A 23163-nucleotide genomic window follows, 5' to 3' on the forward strand; every position below is an offset into this window, starting at 1 on the left:
ACTTAATGATCTGTATATGTACTAAACATAGATGAACATATTAAATACAATCCCATTTTCTCTGAACACAATGATGAAAAAGAATAACTCTGTCTCACAATGATGTGGAATATATTCAGAATATTTTCATGGGAAAGTATGTTGATCTACTCTACCCTTCCTAATAATAAACAATATCATAGACTTTACCCTTGTGTGGCTCAGTCAAGGCATTCAACAGACAGAGAGATTAAGGAGAACCATTGCATTATTTACCTGTGCATACATTACATTCATTAAGGTATGTGTGCAGGGATTGGCTGCGAGGTTGGTTAATTACACAAAATGGCTGTTTAAATCAAATAAAATAGGCTATGCATTTAATTATTGCTATTCAAAATCCTGTGGAATACACACTGAAAGGTGGTTTACCTTCACTCACTTGATATATCATAGGAAGTGTATGGAAACATCAGCACTGGTGTATTAAATGACAAACATATTCTCAAATTAGTTACATGGGGAGGTTAGTCGACGTTCCACAAGAAGCAATGGAGGAGAGAAAAGATATTGCACATTTTTTTAGAGTGAAATTGGATGAGTCTATTATATTTTAGAAGGCATGAATGGTGCTTTTGCCACCAATCCTTGAGCTTTCTACCCAGGACTAAAATCTTGTTTTATATTGATTGGCAGGATAAGGATAAGAGTTCACAAGCATGAGTGAGATGCAGAGACCTAGAACCTTATTAGAGAAATCAGTGGGCAGAAGTTGCCACCATTACAGGATGGCCAGTGGTCCATAGCTGTTAAGCCTGCAGGCAGCAATTCTCTATAGGTAAGAAACAACACCATGATCACCAACAGGTTAATTGGTGGGGAGATGCTCAATGTGGGAGGGGGGAGGGGGTGTTCCGCCATACACATGGGGGGGGCCCAGTTCATTCTTTCAATGAATCGGCCTTATCCATCTCATAATGGATATTTTTCAATGTCAAATCCAGCTTGTTTTTGGTTTACGTTTCAGTTGTCTGGGCAAGGAACAAAGGCCAGTGTCTTTGAGGCCCACCAGTCTGTGAGTCGGACCCTGTAACCTGTGCGGAGGGGGCTAAAGAGGCACTGGTATTGTTGTTGGGCATCCCACTGTGCTTACGTCATGCTGTTCCGCTGGAGAAATGTGAGAAAATAATGTGTCTGACATTGAATTAAAATATTCATGCCATTTTCCTACCTATTTATATGAAGTGGGATTACTTTTAGTAATCCAGCTGTATTTTTTAGCCTTACTGGTCGGCAGCTAGAATGATCACCCGCTCAATCTTGGACCTGACCCTGTTGTAAAAAGGAAATAGACCATTAATGGTTTGCCAAGCAGAGGTAAACAAGCAAATTCTACATGTGAAATAAAAAGATGAACTGAAATTGACAAACAACATTAGAAACCACAGTCAAATGGATATTCTTTCTTTAACCTTTGCCAAGTAAGCACAAACCTATATGACAACTTGTTCAACAGCAATTTCCAACGCAGTAGGAATTGGTTGGTAATGAAGTGCAGGAATTGCAGAAAGAAATGGGGGCAAATGGAGACAATTTTCCACAAACATCTTTTAAGAGTACATTCGATATTGGACTATCTGCATATGGGTAAAAATTTAACAAATGGGACAAAATCTGTTTTTTCGTCTTCCCCTGGGTGAGGAATTACGTTGTTCATTACAAATTTATATTGGTCAATCACATATGGTAAATATGTCGGCATTGTGTACTATGAACAAAGTCATTATCAGGATACGCAATTAATAGCAAGAATGTACATGGCCCAGTATTGTTCATTAATTGATCAAATATTTAAAAATACGTCTGAATCTAACACAAGAGTCTGGCAACACATTGGAGAGAGAATTCGGCAATTTGGCACTAAAAAGCAAAATCAGTGCAATAATACTGTAGAATCATATGGTATGATTACAGTTCACTGATGATAAAATTGTCTAAATAGTATTTGATATTAAAATCAGGTTAATACGTCTTCTTCCTGCTTTTTCTCGTTGCCACTTGCACAAAATGAAGGTATTCAGAAAACACGCATTGAAATACCTCTAGCCCACATGTGTAGTCAATAAGTCAGGATCGCTTTCCAATGCTTGTCTCTGGAATCTGCCCAGAGCCTCACATATGTTTGAGAGGATGTCTGGGTTCAGAAATTGCTAAATTGCGTGTAGTGGAATCTGTTGGATGCTCTGGAGCAGATGGCAGGTTTGACAAGTAGGATTGTAGGTGTGAAAACACCCATAGCTGATTTGGAAAGCTGCTGTTCGGGCCACGACAGAATGAAAACTTCAGTGAAGCGAAATATGGGCTGTTAATAACGTGTTTGAACCGTGGTACAAAAACAAAAGCATCATTCGAGATTGGCAGGGTGGAAACAGAAGGGAATGGATGAACCGGAACGCAGAAGGCGGCCCATATGTCTTTTGGAATAGCCAATAGGCTCGACACATTCCTTTACCACATATAAACAATTAAATATACAATCACTACTATGTAATACATTATGGCAAGTCTGTGATGTACTATTATGTTGGCTCTAGTTAGGCTGTGCTTAATTTTGTATTACGCATGTGTAATCTTGTGTAAATCTTGGTTATTGGGCTACATGTAACTTGTGTGATGTTTCAGTTTTTATTTGGCCTACTCTGACATGTACCTTTCTCTCATAGGAGAGTTGGATCAGGCACAAATGTCTTCCGGGAACTTTGACACCGGAAGTGTTTGATAGGTGCTGCACTGACTTACAGAAATTGGAGAGTGGACAGTCACAAAGAAAAGCTCATGAGATCCTTTGATTAATGATCAGGTAGTAAAAATGAGGATTTGATGGTGAAAAGCACTAGAAAAGTTAAAAATGTCAAGCTGACAGCCATCCTTACCCATGTGGGTATAGCACATGTAGATCTCTTGAGAACTGTGCTCTTGAGAACAGTGCTCCGTGAGTTAAAAAAAAAAGAAATTCACCTTCCGCTACTAAAGAGAAGGGCCAACTGGAATGATCAGTCAATGATCATATTTTTGTTTAATTTCAAGGAAATCCTTTTATTGAATGACAAGATTGGGGAGAGGTAGGGGAGAGGAGTTGGCCAAAGGGCTTGGGCAGTCAATCTCAAATCTGGGGAACTGGGTTCGAGTCTTGGCAAGGATGCGCAACATCCCTTGATTCTGGGCAACTCACGTAATCTCCCTGTGCCTAACAAAGATGAATGTGTCCTCATGTAACGCAACCGGTGCTTGTGTAAAGCGCTCTGATACCCGATACCTTCGGGTCAAGTTGACCCTATATAAAACTCTGTAAAAAATAAATGAGGCCTTCATGCTGCTCTTACAGTTAGATTGGTAAGAGCAGGCACCCTTATTATTAATTTCAGATCCAGGGGCGTTTGTAAGATAAGCATGGAGAAAATGCAGAGAAGGCGTTCCCATTACATAACCTGCATATTTATGCAAGACAGGCGATCATGAAGGCATTTTTGGCAATAAATGTTTGTTCACATCCTTAACAATGGTTTGTGAATCAGGCCCACTGTACCTAAATTCAACTTACTAATATAGCAATTGATTATACTAAAAGCCTGGCATGGATACAGCCCCCTGGTTTTGCGTTGTCCATCCCTGATGTCTGCAGGTGGAAAGTGATGTAATAATGTACTGTTTCATTTTCTCCTGCACGCAGTCATTTTTTAATGTATGCAAATGCATGAAACCACACGTACTCAAACACACACACACAAACACAACACACAACACACACACACACAATTACATACCTAGATCTACTAGGGTCAGCTAATAAACCTAATTAAGTCCTGTATATACTATGTGCATTTCTAACTCCTTGTGAGCATTGATACTGGGGTAGGTAACACAGAGAATCAAAACAAATATAGCAGTGCTTTTACTTCTTTGACACACTTGCTTGAAAGTACCTAAAGATACTACTGCTCTCCAGTCCCTAAAATGTGATGGACCTGAAAGAAATGCTGTTTGACTTTGTCACGGTTGAGCAACAATGGCTACACTGGATTTATCCCATATAGTTTGTCAAACATGTCCCCACACAAACACACACAGCCACATACACGCACAGCCATGTACATATACTTTCATATTTTACTCAATTTATATATTTTTTTAGTTTTTAAGCATATATATATATATAGATAGATAGATAGATAGACAGACAGACAGACAGACAGACAGACAGACAGACTGACTGACTGACTGACTGACTGACTGACTGACTGACCGATTGACCGACGACCAACCGACCGACCGACAGACTGACCGAAAGACAGACAGACAGACAGATAGATAGATATAACAAAAGTGAATGATTTTCAAAACACAAAAATAAATGAGCAAGTTTTCTCATATTTAAAATCAGTATGTGGTATTCAAGTAATAAATCTACAACTTAAAAAACACATCTAATTGATATGCGCTTTTAATAGCAACCACTATTGTGCATGGCGATGGAAATGTTGAACGTTAAGAGGGGTCAGAAATAAAGTCATAAATAGACAGCATACTTTATATCAGAGAAATGCTATCCCTTTATAGTCTCTGAATATCTACATATATAATTATATGTGTGTCCTTTACGTCTGTGCATGTCTTCCAGATTTCAAACAAATCCTTTTGTTCTAAGCGTATTGTAAATGGTTTTCGCAGATGTCATGTGTGCCAACATTTTAATCCAGTACTCAATGTTTAATTTCATTTTGGATTTCCATTTGTAGATAATGATCTGTTAGGCAGCCAATAAACATTTTAGTAGCCAGCAGTTTCAATAGCATTGCTTCATATGCCCGTCAGCCCTTTCAAATGCTATTGTTTTTTCATTTTTTTTATCCTAGCAAGGGAACTGCAATGTCGCTCTCTGTGAAAGGATTTGAGATGGCTAAACGAGAAGCGTCTAGCCTTCTCCTGATTGAATGTTGTGAAATCATACATTTCATCAGTGGGTCTATAGTTACAGTAAGGCCTTTCCTTAGTGCTAGTGGTGAAGTAACTAATGGTGCAGCAGGTGAAGTGACACCGACACCTGTATTATACTACCCAACCCAGGGCATGGGAGCCTTTTTTAGGTCGAGCCTGGGCGACGCATGCGCTGCTCTGCGAGCCATGATGTATTGGAAAATGTACTTGCTGCCCGCTCACCCTCCGCCCATATTTGCCATTGGCTTGTGTCATTGTCCTTCGTGAATGCTGGCTTCTGATTCGTACTGCCTTGTCTTCATTTGTATCCTTCCATCCGGACTGGCCCTTTTTCTTCAGTTGTTACACGGTCTGTCTTCTTTAGTCTGTAAACACTATTTTCTTTAATAAGTTTCTCTTACTGCAAGAGGGCAAGATGACCTGTCATGTGCAGCTGTGTCCACTGGCTTGTTTATAGCAAATGGGGAGCTCTTCAGGGCCCATGGGAGACAGAAGAGGCAACTCAGTGATGCCTTCATGCATTTGGAAGGCAATAGGTCTGGCATTTTCAAGCATTTAAGCAATTGGCATTGTAAATGCCAATTGCCTTTTATATACTTTTTAAAAACCAAAACATAAATTAAAGGCATTGTGTTGGAGGGAAGGTCGGAAACAGAAGCAAGGAGGCCGTATGGGGTGAATATTGTAGGGTTTATTGAGGAGATGCAGTAGCCCAGAGTAGCGGTGGATGGAATAAGATTAATAAGATTAACAAAATAATAGTCCAATGTCCCGAGAATCAGTCTCGGGAGTGAGTTCCAGGGTACACTCTTAGGGAGGTCGTCAGGTGGTCAGGTGAAAAACAGCTCCGGAGGAACGGATAATTCCTGGTACTTCAATTGGGTAGAGTCTTTCCCGGAGTACTTGAGGCACTCGAAAAGAAGGAAAAGAAAATAGCAGTCACTGACCCTGTTAGGACAATAGCCTTGATCTACTCCGTCACCACAACAAGTGCAAGGTTGGACTCTTCAGTTAGGGGGGAAGGTAATATGTGAGTTTTTTTTTTAATACTAATTATAGGAATGGGCGCAAGAGTATTTGTGTTCTTTTGAGCTTAAAATACCAGGCGCAGGAGTAGAGCATTCTTATTAAATCAGAACACCGGGCGCAAGATTAGTGGCATTCTTCTTAAATCAGAGCACCGGGCACATACAGAAAGCAAGGGGAGAAGAAAATTAGTGCTATCCCCCAGAGTGCCCCAACCCGTGTCCCGCTCTCAAACTTCCGCCCGCAATGCCTTCACGTACCGTGTCTGCCACAACTCTCATTGAGTTGTGGCGGCTCATGCGTGTCCTCCGGGCTACACCAATCCTCGGACCAGGTCTCAGGGTCTTCCGGATCCTCGTTGGGGATTCGTCCGGCGATTCCTCGCCGCGATGGGGAGTCATCGGCTCTGTCGGCGTCTGCTGCTTTCTCCGTCTTCTCCTGCTCAGCTGGTGGGCCGGTGAACTCAACTTCCGGCTTTTTCTGTTGGTGCTGACCTTTGTCCTCGTTCTTCCATTGGTTGGGTCACTGAGTCCCGCCGCTTCCGGGAATGGCTTCCGGGTCATGCACATCATACTGTGGGGCGGGGAAAAGAGTCCTGATTATTGGACTGCCTGTACAGTTGTCATCATCATAAAGACGGTAAGGAGACCAGCGGAATGAAATGTCATTGGGGATTGCTGTAGGGGGTGGCATCTCCCGTCCCTGACCCTGATCTTCCTCACACATTGTCATTTACAATGGCAATAGCTCAAACTTGCGTAAATGAAAGACCTATTGCATTGCAGGTGCTTGTTAATCCTTCCAAATCAGCCCAAGGCACACTTGATAGGCCACAGGCCTCTCAAAATATTTGCATGGTAAGCTAAATAAGGTACACCCTTTTTTATTCAGAGGTCTCTGTATCCAAATTGTCCTCAACTCTGTATTTTGTCACTTTCCTTTCTTCCTCACCTAAGGGTTGGCTAGAACACAGCCGTGCATGCTTCAAATATGTCCCATATTAGTATTGGTAATCCTCTCTTTCCTGTAACTCATATTTTTGATCCAAGGCCAGAGTGGTAATTTCTTGAGATGAGAGAAAGCATTTGGAACCTCAGGAGGAAAACTTCTTATGTCTCTTTTTTGTCCAAGTTTCCTGAATCGGCGAATGAGGAGATTGTGATTATCACATTTATTACAACTCAGTTTTGGGTAAAAGATACCCTTACAAAGAAATTAATATCATCACTTGTCAAAAATGACCCTAAGAGATCGGCTGAGCATATAGTTTATGAATATTGGCTCCCCTATTTTGCGGAGTTTTCCACTTTACATATGTCTGTTCATGTGAGTAGTTTTTTTCTATCAAACTGGCAGTATTTTATCATGAGTTCTTTTAGTACTGAAAAAGGATGTGCCATTTTCTTGTGAGGTTACCAAAACACCATTTTGATCACAACTCTGAATCTTGATAGATCTTGACAATCTTTGTACACAACAACTTAAAATGGACGTAAATGTGTCTATTGCAAGGTGGAAATCCATGTGCACTAAACTTTGACATAAAGTAGTAAACTTAGGGACTAATTTGTGAGCTGGTTTGTCTTGCCCTTACACCAAACAATAGAATGAAACAAACCTTGTCATATGTTCGAAGCCATGTAACTTTGCGTGGCTTTGAATGGCTTTAAATTCTGGGGTAATGCAACAGCGTAAATTGCTGTGTTGCATTACTCTACGCAAGAGAGGCATTCCATGAATGTTGTATGAGTGTTTCCTTGCAACTCCTATGGTATCTGACGCATTTCAAGATTTACCAAACCTGGTAAACTTTGGTAAATCTGGTAAGGCACCAAAAAAATATGTCCCCCCCAGAAGAGGCTTAACAAGGAGAAATATGTGTATTTCTCCTGGTTACTTCTTCTTTCTGTGTGGGCTGCATTCTGCAGCACACATAGATAGAGGAATATTCCTCTAAGGATTATTTTTGTGCAGGAAGATGCCCCATCCAGCACAAAAACAATCCTGCATGCAATTCAGGCAGTCTTGTACCATAGTGCAAGGGTGCCTGCATTGGCACTAGGCAGCCTATTGTGCGGCAAAGCAGGAGGAAATGACAGGAATGTACCCTATGCCTTAAAAAGACATACCCTATGCACACACTCAGCAAGTACAATAGGTCACAGTGTGGCCATTTACAAATTGACAAATAAGTGCAGAGAAACAACAATGCAGCACAAAGTAATATACAGTAGATGAAAGTGGATGGACATGTGATGACAACAAAGTCTTGGTCTCCTTGTTTAATATATCACAGCTTGAAAACAACCAGCTTGAAAACAACCAGCTGTGCTTAACTAGACATACCTTGATGTTTCAGTACTTCAGATAGTATCTTCGAGGTGTTCTTAAATTTATGCATCAGCTTTTCTAAGTTGATTTCTAAGCAGTTGTCTTGTTTTTTTTTGGGATGTTTTAAGTTAAGTGACTGTCAGCTATTTCGAAGGAAAGACTTGTCTTCTGCCACAACACTACTGACCTTCCCAAATCCACTATTCATGCTGGTGAGTGGTTGATCTGAACCAGCTTTTGTGGTGCCCACTGCCCAGTTCAGTAAGAGACACCCCAGGTACTTGTGCTGACAGTTTACATAAATTACATATTACATGCACATGATCAAAACGCTGAAGTAACAGAGCAGTGCCGAATTCGCAAGATAATTGCACACAAAAGTGGAAATTGCATGAGGAAATAAACAAATATGAGCTGAAATACAACAACAGCCATACATTTGCATTCTTTTGGGTAATTTTCCACTTTTGGAATTTTGTAAAAGAGCAGGCATATAAATAGTGGAGAGGAAGTGGTGGCCACTAAAAATGTTGTAAGCACCCATCAAAGTCATATCTATATGGGTATCCCGAAAGTTTCTTAATGGATTATACATGCCACATGGCTTGCAAAATTCATGTAAAAAAGATAGCCTAAAGGGGGTGGGAAAATAAGAAAACAATCTATTCTTCCAGAAGGGCAAGAATGTTATTCACAGAAAAACGATTTTTGCAGAGGAGACAAAAAGGATTAAAAAAAAGGATTAAAAAAAGGATAAAGTGCAAGTACCCATTTCCTCCACACTTAATAATTATGATTGACCCCCCTCCCCAGTGGAAAATGACCATGAATAATTATTGATGACGTAGCATACTCTATGGCAGACATTGATTTCAAGGAGTATTCACTAGAATATCCATGAATCCGGGTAAACTAAGAAATGTACAATAAATGGAGTGGAAATACTAGTTTATTAGATTTCTTTACTTGTCCCATAACTGCTTTCTGTATCAGGTCACAGAAGTGATTTCGAAGAACAAGAATAATTTTAAGTGCCATCTAGTCTTCTTATGTAATGTTTTGATCAGGAGGTACCATTATGTTGACTGATGTTACTTGAGATTGGAAAACATTTGCTTCTGTAAGCAATGTAGACTGATATGGTTACATTAACATTTTTTAAGAGTACAGACATCTATGGTGGTATTTTCTTAATATGCATACGGCCAAATTCTTAAAGAAAGTGGTAAACCTGCACCCGCAAGTCAGTAACATTTCATGAGTGTGGATCCGGGAGTTATAGGAAATCTCAAATAATTCCAGAAATTTGTCAGGAAACTTTGACTGCACAGATGTCCGAGTATACTTGGAAACTATTTGTTAATCTTTTCTTCAGAAGAGCAAATTTTTGTCCAAAACACATTTTTGTCTTTCTTATCCATATAGAAAAATATGTTTTGCTTGCCGGGAAACACTTTACGCTAAAATCTGACTAATTTGAACATGTACTGGACATCTCTCCATCCCGGAATGGCGTTACTAATGCCTATGTCAAGAAAACCTTTCCAGCCTTTTAAAAGATTATAAGAAGTCGGAGAGTATTTTGTGAAAACTCACAAATGCATATCTGTGGGTGTGAACAAGCTCAGAAGGCATTCCAGCCCTATAATATCTACTCACCGGAGATTTGGACCCCTTTAAGCTAATTTACTACGCTGAAAATCGCCATGGAAGTGAACGCTGTTATGACTGTAAATAAAACATTTCTGAATTATAAAAGTAGATTGAAATGTGCAAACGGCTATGGTTGTGCACAAGCCACACATACACAGGCAAATGACTAGGTTGACTTAAAACCTTTATTTAAATTAAAACGTTGGCAAATTAACGTAGGTTTTGTTCACTTTAAATGTGTGCCTGAATATGAGCATTTTAGACCTGTAATCCTTAAGGTGGTCTTCCCCTAATTTTTTACCTCCTTACCTCCACATTTTGTGTATATTTCTGTTGACCTTAGGACTCTGAGCACTTTACCACGCCTAACCAGGCATTTAGATGAGGACCAACAAAGGAAGAGTTCCGTAGGGCAGAGTGAGTGCCCAACTCTTGTTGGCATGAGGAAACAGGCTGAAGCCCAAGCAGCAGGGATGTCTCTGGGAGTTATCACATTTACTGGGAGTACAACCCCCTTTACAGTGAGCCTAAGGCTCCTGTGCAAGGGACAGCAAGGTCCCTGGTGGTCCCCCAACTGCTACAGGGTCTTCCTAGTGTAGCTGGCTCATGAGATTTCCCTGGCAGGACACTAGGGCCAATACATTTGTAAGGCGTGTCCCATATTTGTTTTGGTCTAAGATCGGGACATCCTCAGATGCATTCTACAGGACCTGTGTAACCTGCCTGGCTAGTGGGAAGACAGGGAAAAGGCTTAAAGCCCCCTTTAAGAAAAGCCTTCGATGCCCGTCTCCACTTGAAACTGTTTATTTACTCATGAGTGGCTTTTTGCAGCACCTTTTATTTGAATAACCTAGATGTTTAATGTTATTTAATTTTGATTGGGTGCTTATTAAAGTGCCACTAATCGCTATGAAATAGCCTTATGCGCTTTTGGTAACAGGCACTTGTGGGAGTGGTGGGTTTAATAGAGGACAGTTGCATATAATCATTAAACAGGAAAGGAGGGTGTCCGTTTATAACCACCATCAAATATGTTTCCAAAATTATGGCAAAGCTTTGTGAGTAGAGGCAGAACTGAAAGCCAAGACAAGGGATATGTACCTGGCCTTAAGCATAAGCGGTAAAAAATATTATACACAAATACAATTACAAACATTTACGTGTTATCATTAAGGGTTATACAGAAGTAGAAATCTTTGGGAATTGATGGGATGAATAACCAAATTAAATAGTGGGGTCAGCACCTCCTGTTTGCCTTATGTTCAATGATGTGAGTCATTCAGGGACTTTTCTGTAGGCCTAGAATTTTGAAAAGCCAAAACTAACAGAATATCACAATTCCATACTCCTAGTTATGAACACTCATTTCACTTTTGAAGATCACTTATTTTCACTTTTCTTGCTTCGTATTGAAGAAGAAGCATGCTCTGTGAGCATTGATCACAGCTGAGGTAACCTATTGAGGTTTAATTATTTATTAATTCATTGTTTTATTTATTTATTGTTTTATGTCTTGTTTTACTTATTTATGTATTTATTTTTTTATTAATTTCCGTATTTATTGAGGGTTTTGTAATTCATTGCCCACTTCAATCCATTGTCGTTAGTATACATGCAATTTTATTTTTGCACTTTTAACTTCAACATTTTGTTTTTACAAAATAACTTGAGGTTAAGTTTATTTCAAGTGCCTGGAGGGCTGGCAATTTACTATTGCCCTGATACTATTAATAGTACTTATTGTTTATATTATCCCCATTAAATGAAATGAGTTTTATTTTCTGTAGCTGGACGGGTATTAATGAACATCATTGGGCACTCAGTAAATAGCCCTACCTACAGTTCTGTGAATCAAAGGGCAGTCATATCTCTTTCTATTACTTTAATTGGTTTGAATCCATTTGAACCAGCTGTGAGTCATCCCATACTTTTAAGACTGAAGTGGAATCTTCTTCCAAATCTACTCAATGCTTGTTAGAGTGATTTGCTCAGATTTACATATTTAGTTCAGTCATATGAACAATAGTTTGCAGTGGTGACCACTGCTCTAAAACTATCAGCTTTGTTAGATTAGAATAAAGAGCTATCACAGCTGCAGAAAATGCCTGCGCAGAACAAGTGGACTTTTTCACATCTTCTTGATATGCAGAGGTAGGTTGATGTGCCTGAGAGAGTGCAGCATAGAGCCCCACAGCTAACAAGCGACACTCATAAACCCTCTGCCACCAGCCTTCTTTCTGTTACTTTTAAGTTGAATGACTGGTTTTTGCTCAGATGATCTCAAGGTCCTAGTTTAATTTAGTTACTGCACATATTTGCTAGATATTATCCAAACCTTCGTGGAATGTGTGAGAAGGTGATCCAGCCCATCTAATCTGCCCAGATTGTTTGGTTTTTGAACACCTGGTTTTTGAACTTTTACTGTGGGAGAGCCTTGTAACCTGTGACTTTCCCACGGTAAATGGTAAATGGACAGCACCCTGTTTTCCGCCAGTGACTGACTTTTAAGATAAAGCTGCTGTGATGCAGCAAGGGTACGGGGCACTTGGCTGGTTACACGTGAACACACGTGGGAGGGCTGCGCGTGGGAGACACCTTTCTTGCTCACGCCTTAACTGCGCACAGGAAGGATGGGGAAGAGGGGACTCTGTAGGATTGGGCATTGACCTGGGGTAGGCCTTATAATGATGGTGTACACAGATAGGAAAAGTCAGTGAGGTTTACTGTCTTGTCTGCAGTGGCAGTCCATTATAACTTATGGGGAAGGCTGCCTTAGTGTGCAGCGTCACTTTCCTTGGTCTACAGATTCCAGAGTTGCACCGATTTACAGTGTAACCTGTATGAAAAAATACATTCTGCAAAGTCCAAAGACCTATCTGAACAGCTTATGGGCCATACAGGAGTGTAATATTTCTCTTGCTCAGCTCAAGGTCAGAGCCTAGGCCTTTTGTCACCCTGGTGGGCTGGATTAATTACATTTCTCTCCAGCAGCAGAAACAAAAGCCTCCCTTTCACAAAGGGTGCAATTAACAGTACTTAAGTCAGCTCCTGATAATAAAAGGATCCGGCTGCTCTGCATCAATCAGCCAGCTGTCACTCTGTGCCAGGAAGGGGGCCGGCCCAAGCCCACCGAACAAAGGAGCAGCTTACACTTTTGTGGCCCTCTTTAAAGTTATGCTGGGGAAGGCCCTGGCAGTGATGTCAGTGAGGGGAGGAGATGAGTACCCCAGAGCAGATGTAGCAAGTGACTCCTGGGTGATGCAATTTTGAAGGCTGTGCAAGAAGGTTGGGAATAGGGCGGAGAGGGGATGTGACATATCAGGATATGCCAGAGGTATATCCCTGCTGGTTCCTCCCACCTCTCCTTTAAAAGGTCCTGCGCAGGTGAGAGAGCTCTCATGGTTGTGCTTTTCTGCTGGACACTGGGACTAGTGGCCGATGCCATAGACAATTAGAAGAAAGAACCCCCTGACTGCCATCAGGACTAAGGACCCTGACTGCAATTGACACCAGGACCACTGGGGGCTCTCTGCAGGACAATGAAAGCTGGTTCACTTACACCCTCAGAGGACTAGTTGGAGGAAAGACTGGGCTTCTGCGCACAAGGAGGAGAAAGGCCCGTAGCAATAACAAGGAGAAAGGCTGCTGCAGGGAGCTAGTGAAATCAACTCTCTGCAAAGTTCATCATCTTTGCGGCCAGGAGGCCTGAAGAAGGTGTTCCAGGAGGCTAGGGCTCAACACCAGGAGCAGAAAGAGATGAAGAGTGTCAAAATAGGCCCAGTGGGGCCCAAGATATTGCCTTTATAAGTTTGCAGCAACTTTTGACCCCAGTGAGATCCCAGAGCACGTGGAACTCTGCTGCGGGAGGATTGTCATGCCCTGGGGTGAGCCAGGGACCGGAGTTCACCACCTGAGACAAAGAATAGCGGGGAAGTCCATCGCGCTCCCCGTTCAAGGAAGAAATGTGCCCAGGACCCATCCCTGGGCCCCAAGAAGGTGTCCATTGTGAGGGAGTACTGTCACACTCCCCCTTTTGAGAAATAAGGAGCCCAGGACCCCATCCCTGCTCCCCAGAATCAAAGGATATAGGGGGAGTGCTGCAGCACTGCCCAGCACAGCTGGCCCATCCTCCTCCACCTGCCTGTGACTGGGGGAAGCAGGAAGCCAACCTCAGCCTACTTGTTTGCCCTCAAGAGTTGGAAGACCAGAAGGGTGCTGCCAGCTCCCACTGCAGCATGCTGGAGTGCTGCTGCTGGCACGGGGAGCCGGCAAGGACAGCTGGGGTTAGATCTCCGAGCTTTCCTCAACAAGAAAACCTGCACTCGGACCCGCAGAGACAAAAGAAAAGCACAGCGCAAGGCCACAAGAAAAACAACAAAGGAACAAAGAAAAAGAAAGAAGAGGCTCTCCCCAGCTCAGCAGGAGAGTTTGCTAATAAATGATGTACACGCTTGCGGAGGAGCGGCCCAGGGGGGCTGCTCAAATTACAACACGAAAATCACTTGTTTTAGCTTGTGGTGCCCACAGGAGGATGGGGTTACTACCAAAAGGTATCACAACTGCAGGAGGACCTACAGGAATGGCGCAGCCTCCCCCCAAATGTATTTCCAGAGTCCCCACCCTAGGTTGGTTGGGATTCTAAATGGATAACTTTCCAACTTTCTTGGTAATTTCAAGCCCTTCCCAGGCTGGAGCATGTGCTCTTCAGCTGTGAGCGCTGCGTTCTCCAGCGACAAGGTCTATGGCTGCAGTTGTTCAACATCAGTTTTCATGCTACGCAAACACCAACTAGAGGCGAAAGGCTATCACTGCACATGTGATAATAAATGTAATGCATTTTAGGGGCAATGTTTTAATTGTGTATTTTCATGCTAAAAGTTATTTTAAGTACACAAATCACCCAGACATGCATGGACATTTTCTCTTGTGAATGCTTTAATGAAGTAATAATGGTGACAACCACAAATATTCAAAGTATAGACGCTTTATTGACAACATTAAGCTACATTTTAATACATGTGAGTGTTTTGACATGTGGTTCTTTGAACTAGACCTCCCTATTGGGAGGAGTAGGAGTAATTACAGGATATCACCATCAAGTACTTCCTTCAGCATAAGTATATTTGTAGATTTCTGCATAGTAGTGAGTAGCGTGTGTGTAATAAATGTACTTTTGTCTTTTACAAAAGAAAAAGCACAGCTTGGAGAATCATTTATCAAGTGTTGTTATTGTGTATCTGGGAATGGCAATTGCTAGCCCACACCACCTCCCTTGAGTAGGCCTTGGACTTCGCTACCCTGATAGGGTCAAACGCTACAATGGGGTGTTTGGTTTCCATTGAAGGACAAATGTGGACCATTACTTCTGCAGGCCACATAACTAATAACACATCCATTTTCCTACAGACTGTCTTAGCCAAGTAACACTTACAGACTCTTAAATTGGTCAAGGCACTAAGATGACGACTGTACAAGACTTCCAATTTTTCAGCCAAAGCCTTGTTTCCGCAAATTGTGGCTAGAGGCTACGAGCAGATGCTCATTTTTAGTGGCACTGGCCTTTGGGGATCTGGATGCCATTCAGCTTCAATCTTAGCCAAGCAGTCAGAGTGTTTATTTTAAAATCTGCTCTGCTGAGACTCCCAGAAAAAGCTGCCAGTAGCTCATCACGTATATATTCTACTGTTGTTTTAAATTCTACTTTTGGGAAACCACAGAAAGCATTGGGCGCGGATTCCCATCCGCGGGGAAAGCGCAAACATGTAGCCCATGTACATTTTCAATATGAAGGAATAAGCCGCCAAAACACAATTTCAGGTTATAGCAGAACAGGATTGTTTTCTCAGCTCTGCTGTTTCCCATTTGCACACTTTCGGCAATATGTATTACATGTCAACCTTGGGCTCTCGAACATGTTCAGAAGCAGAGCTATGATAAGTGATTCGTGCACTTCACCACAGTGTACGATTGCCCACCGTCTCTGAGATTCATCGCCTGCTACATTGCGAATTCCGCTGTTGTCTCTGCGGAGGGAACGGTGACATTTGATTCACCACAGATTCCTCGCACATCTGCCAGGCAGTTGTAAATGCATGCAGAAGCGGCCAGGAGCGTACAGCGGCATATATATCAGGGAAAAGTTTCATCTAACTAATCAAGTCCGTGGGGAGAGGCTGTGGGCGTCACGTGACGTACGGCGGCGGCACAGTCGAATGGGACTGTCAGTCACCGGCGGCGCTGCTGCGGGCCTCCGTTGTCACCGCCGCTCAGCGGCGCGAAGCTCTCGGAAACTGAAAGGGGCACATTAACACCGGAAATCGGGGCTCACCTTTTCACAGATCAATTTGTGATGACGAGGAAAGAGATCACAGATAGCGCAGGCAGGTGAAAGCAGTCTAAGCAATAGCATAGTATGTTTGTATTAAAACACATAAAAAAACTAATTCCGTGTATACAAATGAATTCATAGGTCATACATTATTTTTGGCGGCGCATCCTATGTGATGGTGTTGTCAAAGGATACTGAGGTGTGCCATCTTGTCCTGTTTCTTTCGATGATTCATGCACGTGTATAGGCACCGCCGCATTTATTGTAATGGTTTATGTGATTATCTCTCTGTTGCAAGCGGGCGATGCAGTTTTATCCTGCTGCGACTTTGACATTGAATATGTAATCTCTTTTGTATTCACTGCTTTGAATACATTTGCAGTCTGTTCTTATTATCTTGCAGCCCACATTAACCCGAGCACTGCTTCCCATTAAGGACAAAGCAGATTTGACAGAATCCGAAATGTCACTGTAACTCGTGGCACCATCAAATTGCACTGAGCGCCCTACTGCCATTGGGAAACTTTGCAAACTTATAAACAAATGTAAACATAATCATATATAAACACATAAATAAATACATTCGTGGCCGTTTTTTTTACAATATGAAAAAATTGGGTACCTAGCGGAAATTCATTTCAATTAAATACTTTTACCATCTATATATTGAATATTGACCAACTTTTTCAGTTTGGTAAAGAAATGTTGATAGCATGCAGTTGCAACTGTTCTACCTGGTTTGTGAACAACTGATTAAAATATATTCACAGAAACCATATCTAGAACACAACAATAAGCAGACTAGTTGGCAAATGCTGGTATACCGGATGTAGTCTAAAGTGACCCCGTTCTATGGAAACAGCTTTTTTAGCCGAAAGTATAGCCAGTTTCGGAAGTTGGTTTGGTCCATCAACAAGATAACATACGGAAAAAACACAATGCACTTTAGTCAATAATGGAGAACAAATACTTACTTTCAAATAGTATAGTGTATGATGCTTGCAAAATGTGCAGAGCAAATGTGGCAACAAGCCTTGCCATTCAGAAATAAATACTAGAGTGTATTCCGTAAACTCACAAACTTTCACAAGTTGTTTGGGATGCCAAACGAAACAGTGGCGCAGATAGGCCTTAGACCTCCAATGGCGGCCCCTACGTTAAAAGCAGGGGGGTCTGGTGCAGGTAAGAGGGGGGTCGCTGCCCCCAAAACTCGTGCCTCGTAGGGCAGACCGCCTCCCCTTCCTACGCCACTGATATGAAAGGCAGTGATCCCAAATAAAGCGCCACATGTTGTGGTCTTTGACACAGTTTTGGGGTGATTGGTGTCTACCGTAGTTGAGGAGCTTGTCTAGAGCTAGATTGGCAGCTTAGACAGTGACAAATGGTGGCTTGTCACAAGAAGTTTCAAGACATGTGCTGCTTTTGATTGGAAATGTAACAGTATTTGGTGACATAGTTAAAGTAAAAACACTACACAACACAAAGCAATATAACAACACAAATAACACATAACAGGACACTTTATTATGAACAGTCAAAACGAAGCATAACAACACAAGTGTAGTATAACAATACAAAATCACTTTCAATAATGCAGCATAAATATAAAGCATCACTAAAACAGCAGACCAGACCACTATCAAACACATTTACACCCAAAAACATATGCACACAAATTCTTGTTACTCATTGCCACCTCCACAGTCCTATTTTCATAATACAGTGGTAAAAGTTGTTTGTAGCAAGCCCTGACTTAACTTTCCACCAATCATAACTACATTTATATTTTTCAGGCTGTGAATGGCCAGGCAAAATGACTGTGAATGTTATTAACCTTGCGTGTTTGTGTGTGTTTGATGCATTTTCAATGGATACACTCCCAATGCAACACTTTTCCCAAATCCAACCCGCAAATTACGCAGTAAAAATATGCCATAATATTCTATTTTCTACTATTTTAAGTTTACTTTATGCTTCTAAAATTCAAATGAGATTTAGAACTGCAAATGCTAGCGTCTGTACACCTAAGCTACCCTTAAGAGCGCTTATGTTTTGTGAATCGGAATAATGATGGATAGAATTTCCAAAGCCATTTTTCCATTCCTTCATTATAAATTGAGTCACAAAAACGTTTGCTGAATCATACCCAAGAAGGTACAACAAAGTGATCATGTGAAACCACTTATTTCTGTTCAGTTCACATCATACCAGACATCTAATAAAATACACATGTTGTCTGCCAGTGTGGTAAGATATTTTCGAAAATCAAAATACACCTCATCCCATAGGCGTAGCAAAGGGAGGAAGCGGCCTAACTCCCTTGCTCTAACCTGTGACCATCACGGAGGAATCGCCAGCACCCCCGCTCTTACATTCAGCCTCTGTGGGAGGCACATGCATGGACCGCCACTGGCAGAGAAAGACCTAGCTATGCCACAGCCTCATCTAAATTTACTGCTGGTAAGACCTGTCATCATCAAATTAATTAAAGCCCCGTGGCTCAGCTATTGCATTTGCTGGGGGCTCCGCTGCTAAACAACTGTGTAGAGTTATATATTCACAAACAAGCATGAACGAAAAAATATAGCACTTTTTTTACTTTAGATTTGTCCTTTCCATTGAATTTAAACTCGAAACAGACTCAATCCATAGTGCATATTTATATTGCAAAAATGATTGACAGTTACATTGCCACAGCCTTCATAATGAAGTCCACAATCCCTCAATGTAATTTTTATTTTTGCACCTCCTTAACTGGCTGGCGTCACATGCAGGGATGGACTCATACTATCACAAGCAGTGCAGGGGCTAAAACAAGTGCATAAACACAGCACTATAGAAACTGACGTGGTAGTTCTTTAAAATGTAGGAGTACGGTGCCACCGGATAAAATGAGTGGTGTTTACTGTAAGGTGCTGTTGATTGTCTTATTGCTGACAAAACCTAAAAATAAATCATAAATCACTGCAGTAGCATGATAATCTTGGAAGTTATCCAAACCACCCATAACTATTATACCTCAAATTCTCAAATCTATCAATCTACTTGCTCGACTGGATGCTATTTCAAAGACATTTAGCCCTTTTCTCCTCTTCCTGAGCTCAACAGGCATCAGTCCCCAAATGTCAATCTTGTTCTATTTTACTATTGCTGGCCGGATTACAGGTAAATTGTGATCCCTGACTAAAAACCTATTTCCACAGCATCACAGTTATAATTTGTGCAGTCATTACAAGATGTGATAAAGCTTGCACTTTTGTTAAATTTGATTAGGTCAAATCTGCCCTAATTTAACAGTGGGAAAAGTCCTGGTATTTCCGGGACCTGAAGAGTTTTGTGTGGAAAGCACCAACATCTGCATGTTATTCCCCAAAACGTGTAAATAGGCAACAATGATTACATCATTTAACTTTAATCTTTAACTTTGTTGTCAGATTTTATTGGATTCAATAATTATCCCATCGTACAAGGGCTACTATTAGTCAGGCCTTAAAACCCTCATTAAAAGTATACTGCAAAAACTACTTTATTAATTACATATCTCAAATTACTTTTACTTTTATAAATGTTTACCTATGGAATCCTAAATACCAACATAAATCTGTGGCTGCTCACTGATTCCAGGCACATTTGCCGATGCAATTTTTGCCAGGCAATGTATGGGTTTACAATCATTCAAAAGTATGAAACAATGATCCAGAATACCTCTTTTCCACACACTGTGGCCATCTATTAAATAATGGATGGGGAGCAAATGCTGAAATGTGTTATAGTTTCAGGTTTGAAAGGTACATTTTTCTCGGTCTCATCCATGAAACAATAAGTGGGTTTTGTGACATGATTGTGCATGGAGTGATTTGCACCAATACTAGATTTCTTTGCAGGCACCAAGACATAAGTGGAAGCACTCGCTCTAAGCAGGTAGAGAACACGTAGAACTAGATGATGAATACAAGAATAACCACATAGCTGGGGGGAGTGGAGAGCTTTGCAAATGGAAACGCTTCCCTAGAGACGAGAAAGACATGGCAAGCCAGGCTCTGACACTAGAAAAAAAAATACATCTGTTCCTGTAACAGTTTTCAAAAAAATGGATATCATAACATTTGCAGAGCAGAACACCAGTTTGAACAGATTGTCTTCCGCCCAGCGTCTAGAGAGCAGGGAAAATATTTCAGATTTTCGTCTACCAGGGGATCACAACAAGCACAGTGCGATTCTTTCCCTCACACGGCAAACCATGATATTCATAAAACATTATAGGGATAAACATGAAACAGGGCTCTCTAGAGTTTTGCCCTCAACAACTTTGTAGTTAAAACACATTTGTGTGCTAGATTGTGGGTTTTAATCCATACCACAAACAAAAGGATTTCGTACTTACCCTGCCAACTAATATTGGTTCTGGCCCATAAAACTCTTCCAGTACAAACATTTGATTCCACACCCAGCCTCGTTTGGAGCGGTTCAGGATGTGCTGCTCTGAGCCGAGGCCGTTCAGTTCCAAGGTGGAGCCGGTTGACGGGACCTGGGGCTGGTTCCTGGGAGCCATGTAAACATGGGGAAGCGCGGTAATCCACAGAATTATTAATGGAGTCCACATATCCATAAACATTTCTCCGAGTCGCTCTGCCATCGTTACACAAGTTAAACAAATCACTGGCGACGAGGAATTATTACTCTGCTTGCCTCCAGACTGCAGCCATCCAATTCATCATGAGGCGGAACAACAGCTCCTCCGTGTGTTTACAGCGCCACGAACATGAGGGGACTGAGTATCGCTCAGATGATAAATGCAAGGCCCATTGGGGGGTTCAGTCATTGGACGTCCCTACAAGACAAAGACAATTGTAATTAGCATTGACTGCCTAAGAGTTTCACATGCATCAGGAATGCTGGTTATTCTAGTCTCAATAAACCATTTCAGTGACAATATTCAGTAATAGCATTTTTTTCAGTGAAATAAGATAAACAGGTTTTGGACAAAATATCCAGAGTAAAATATCGTGTGGACTAAATTTAATTTGCAAATTATCGAAAGCAAAAATATTGTGACGGTCCTTCGGATATAAATATGGTCATTTGGCGCGCTGAGTTAGTGGTAACATGGGCGTAGGTGCAGCGCAGGGCTTTTTTGGCTCGTCAGACCAAAGGTGATTTTGCTGTTGATTTGTCCTTGCCCCTGAACCACTCATCGAAAAGCGCTTCGACGCCTCGTCAAGGGTAGTTAGCGCTATATAAATGCCATTGACAATTGTTCGCAGCTGCCAGACACAAACGAGTGCTCTCTGTTGGTCTTTGGTGGCTCTGCTGGAAGGCTGCCTTAGGCAGTGCTTGAAATGGAAAAATAGAAGTGCAGGTACTCTGTACCAGAGTACCATACAGCCGCGGCCTGTGGAGCGAGTTCCGTGGGGCAGGCAGGCGGGCGGGGGAGGGGAAGGGTGGGAGATGGTAAACACCGGAATATGGATGATTGCAGGTAAGTAAACAATTACATTAAATAAACGAATTGCGTTACCTGCCCTGCATTGCAAAATGCGATGCAGGGCGCGCTACGAAATTCGTTTTATTAATTTAATTGTTTACTTACCTGCAATCATCCATATTCCGGTGTTTACCACCCCCCACCCTGCCCCTTCCCCGCCCCGCCTGTCTGCTCCACCGGAACTCTCTCCACAGGCCGCGGCTGGTACCACACAGAGTGCCTGCTTGTTTCTGAGAAGTGCCGGTACTCTTCAATTAAAGGTATTGCATTTCTCTTGAGAAAGTGCCTGTACTCTCTCTCAAAATAAAAAAGGTGCCCGTTCTCAGAACCGGACAGTACCGGCCCATTTAAAGCACTGGCCTTAGGTCAGTTCATGGAAGTACCAGCTTTGAACTGATCTGATCGGTATTTGCATCTCATTTAGCACCAGCGGCAACGAGGAGATGGGTACCAATGTCTGTCATTCCTCCTAAAGACTTGTGACAACATCTCTCTCCTGTGAAAGAATCAAATTGAAACTGACGCAAAAGACTTTTTCTCTCATCAGTCTTGTTTTCTTTTAACACATAAGATTTAATTAGGCACAATAACACCCATCACACATGATAACTGCACCAGGGTATTTTGCACCCACTTTCAGCATTAAGGGCCAAATGACTCTACAGGATTTACACACTAACAGGATTTACACACTAACAGGATTTACACACTAAGGCGGACAGAATTGTTGATGGCCAGTTTAAATTAAACATCACTACAAAGGGGAACGCAGAAACTACGTCCCACACCCGGATGCACAGCATAATTGGATACTGGATCCTTTTTAGTCCATATTTCTCTTAACTCGAATTTAGTCCATATTTTAACCATAATTGTTCGTTTTATCTTTGTTAGATCCACATCATTCACATTTTGCATTTTCGGAAGCTTCAAGTATAAAGAAATGCTGCTTAAAACTCTCTATTGTATTTGGATCATATTTCAGTGAAGGTCTGGATGGGCACACCGAAATACTTGAAGCTTCCGAAAATGCAAAATGTGAATGATGTGGATCTAACAAAGATAAAACGAACAATTATGGTTAAAATATGGACTAAATTCGAGTTAAGAGAAATATGGACTAAAAAGGATCCAGTATCCAATTATGCTGTGCATCCGGGTGTGGGACGTAGTTTCTGCGTTCCCCTTTGTAGTGATGTTGATTTAGTGCTTTAGGGCAGGCGCAAACCTGGATTGCACGCAAAACGCAGAAGGATGATTATCGGAATAAACTTTCAAAATTTGGAGTGCATACCTCCTCTACTGTTGCAGTTTAAATTAAAGGCACAACTATCCAGGGTGGCCCTGATCTCCAAAAGTATTTAGC

At 41.6% G+C, this 23163-nt stretch overlaps 1 protein-coding gene across 1 annotated transcript in view; it reads right to left on the reverse strand.

Annotated features, from left to right (window-relative positions):
• The window catches only part of CDH8 (cadherin 8), an 812369-nt gene extending 791336 nt beyond the window's left edge, over positions 1–21033 (reverse strand). Inside the window, exon 1 of the mRNA XM_086947716.1 lies at positions 20697–21033. Within this exon, the coding sequence (XP_086803842.1) occupies positions 20697–20948 (252 nt within the window). The 5' untranslated portion in view covers positions 20949–21033. The remainder of the gene's footprint in view (positions 1–20696) is intronic.
• Positions 21034–23163: the final 2130 nt, after the last annotated feature.

This window comes from Lissotriton vulgaris, chromosome 12 (genome assembly GCF_964263255.1).
Source record: "Lissotriton vulgaris chromosome 12, aLisVul1.2, whole genome shotgun sequence".
In the NCBI taxonomy this organism is placed as follows: Eukaryota; Metazoa; Chordata; class Amphibia; order Caudata; family Salamandridae; genus Lissotriton; species Lissotriton vulgaris.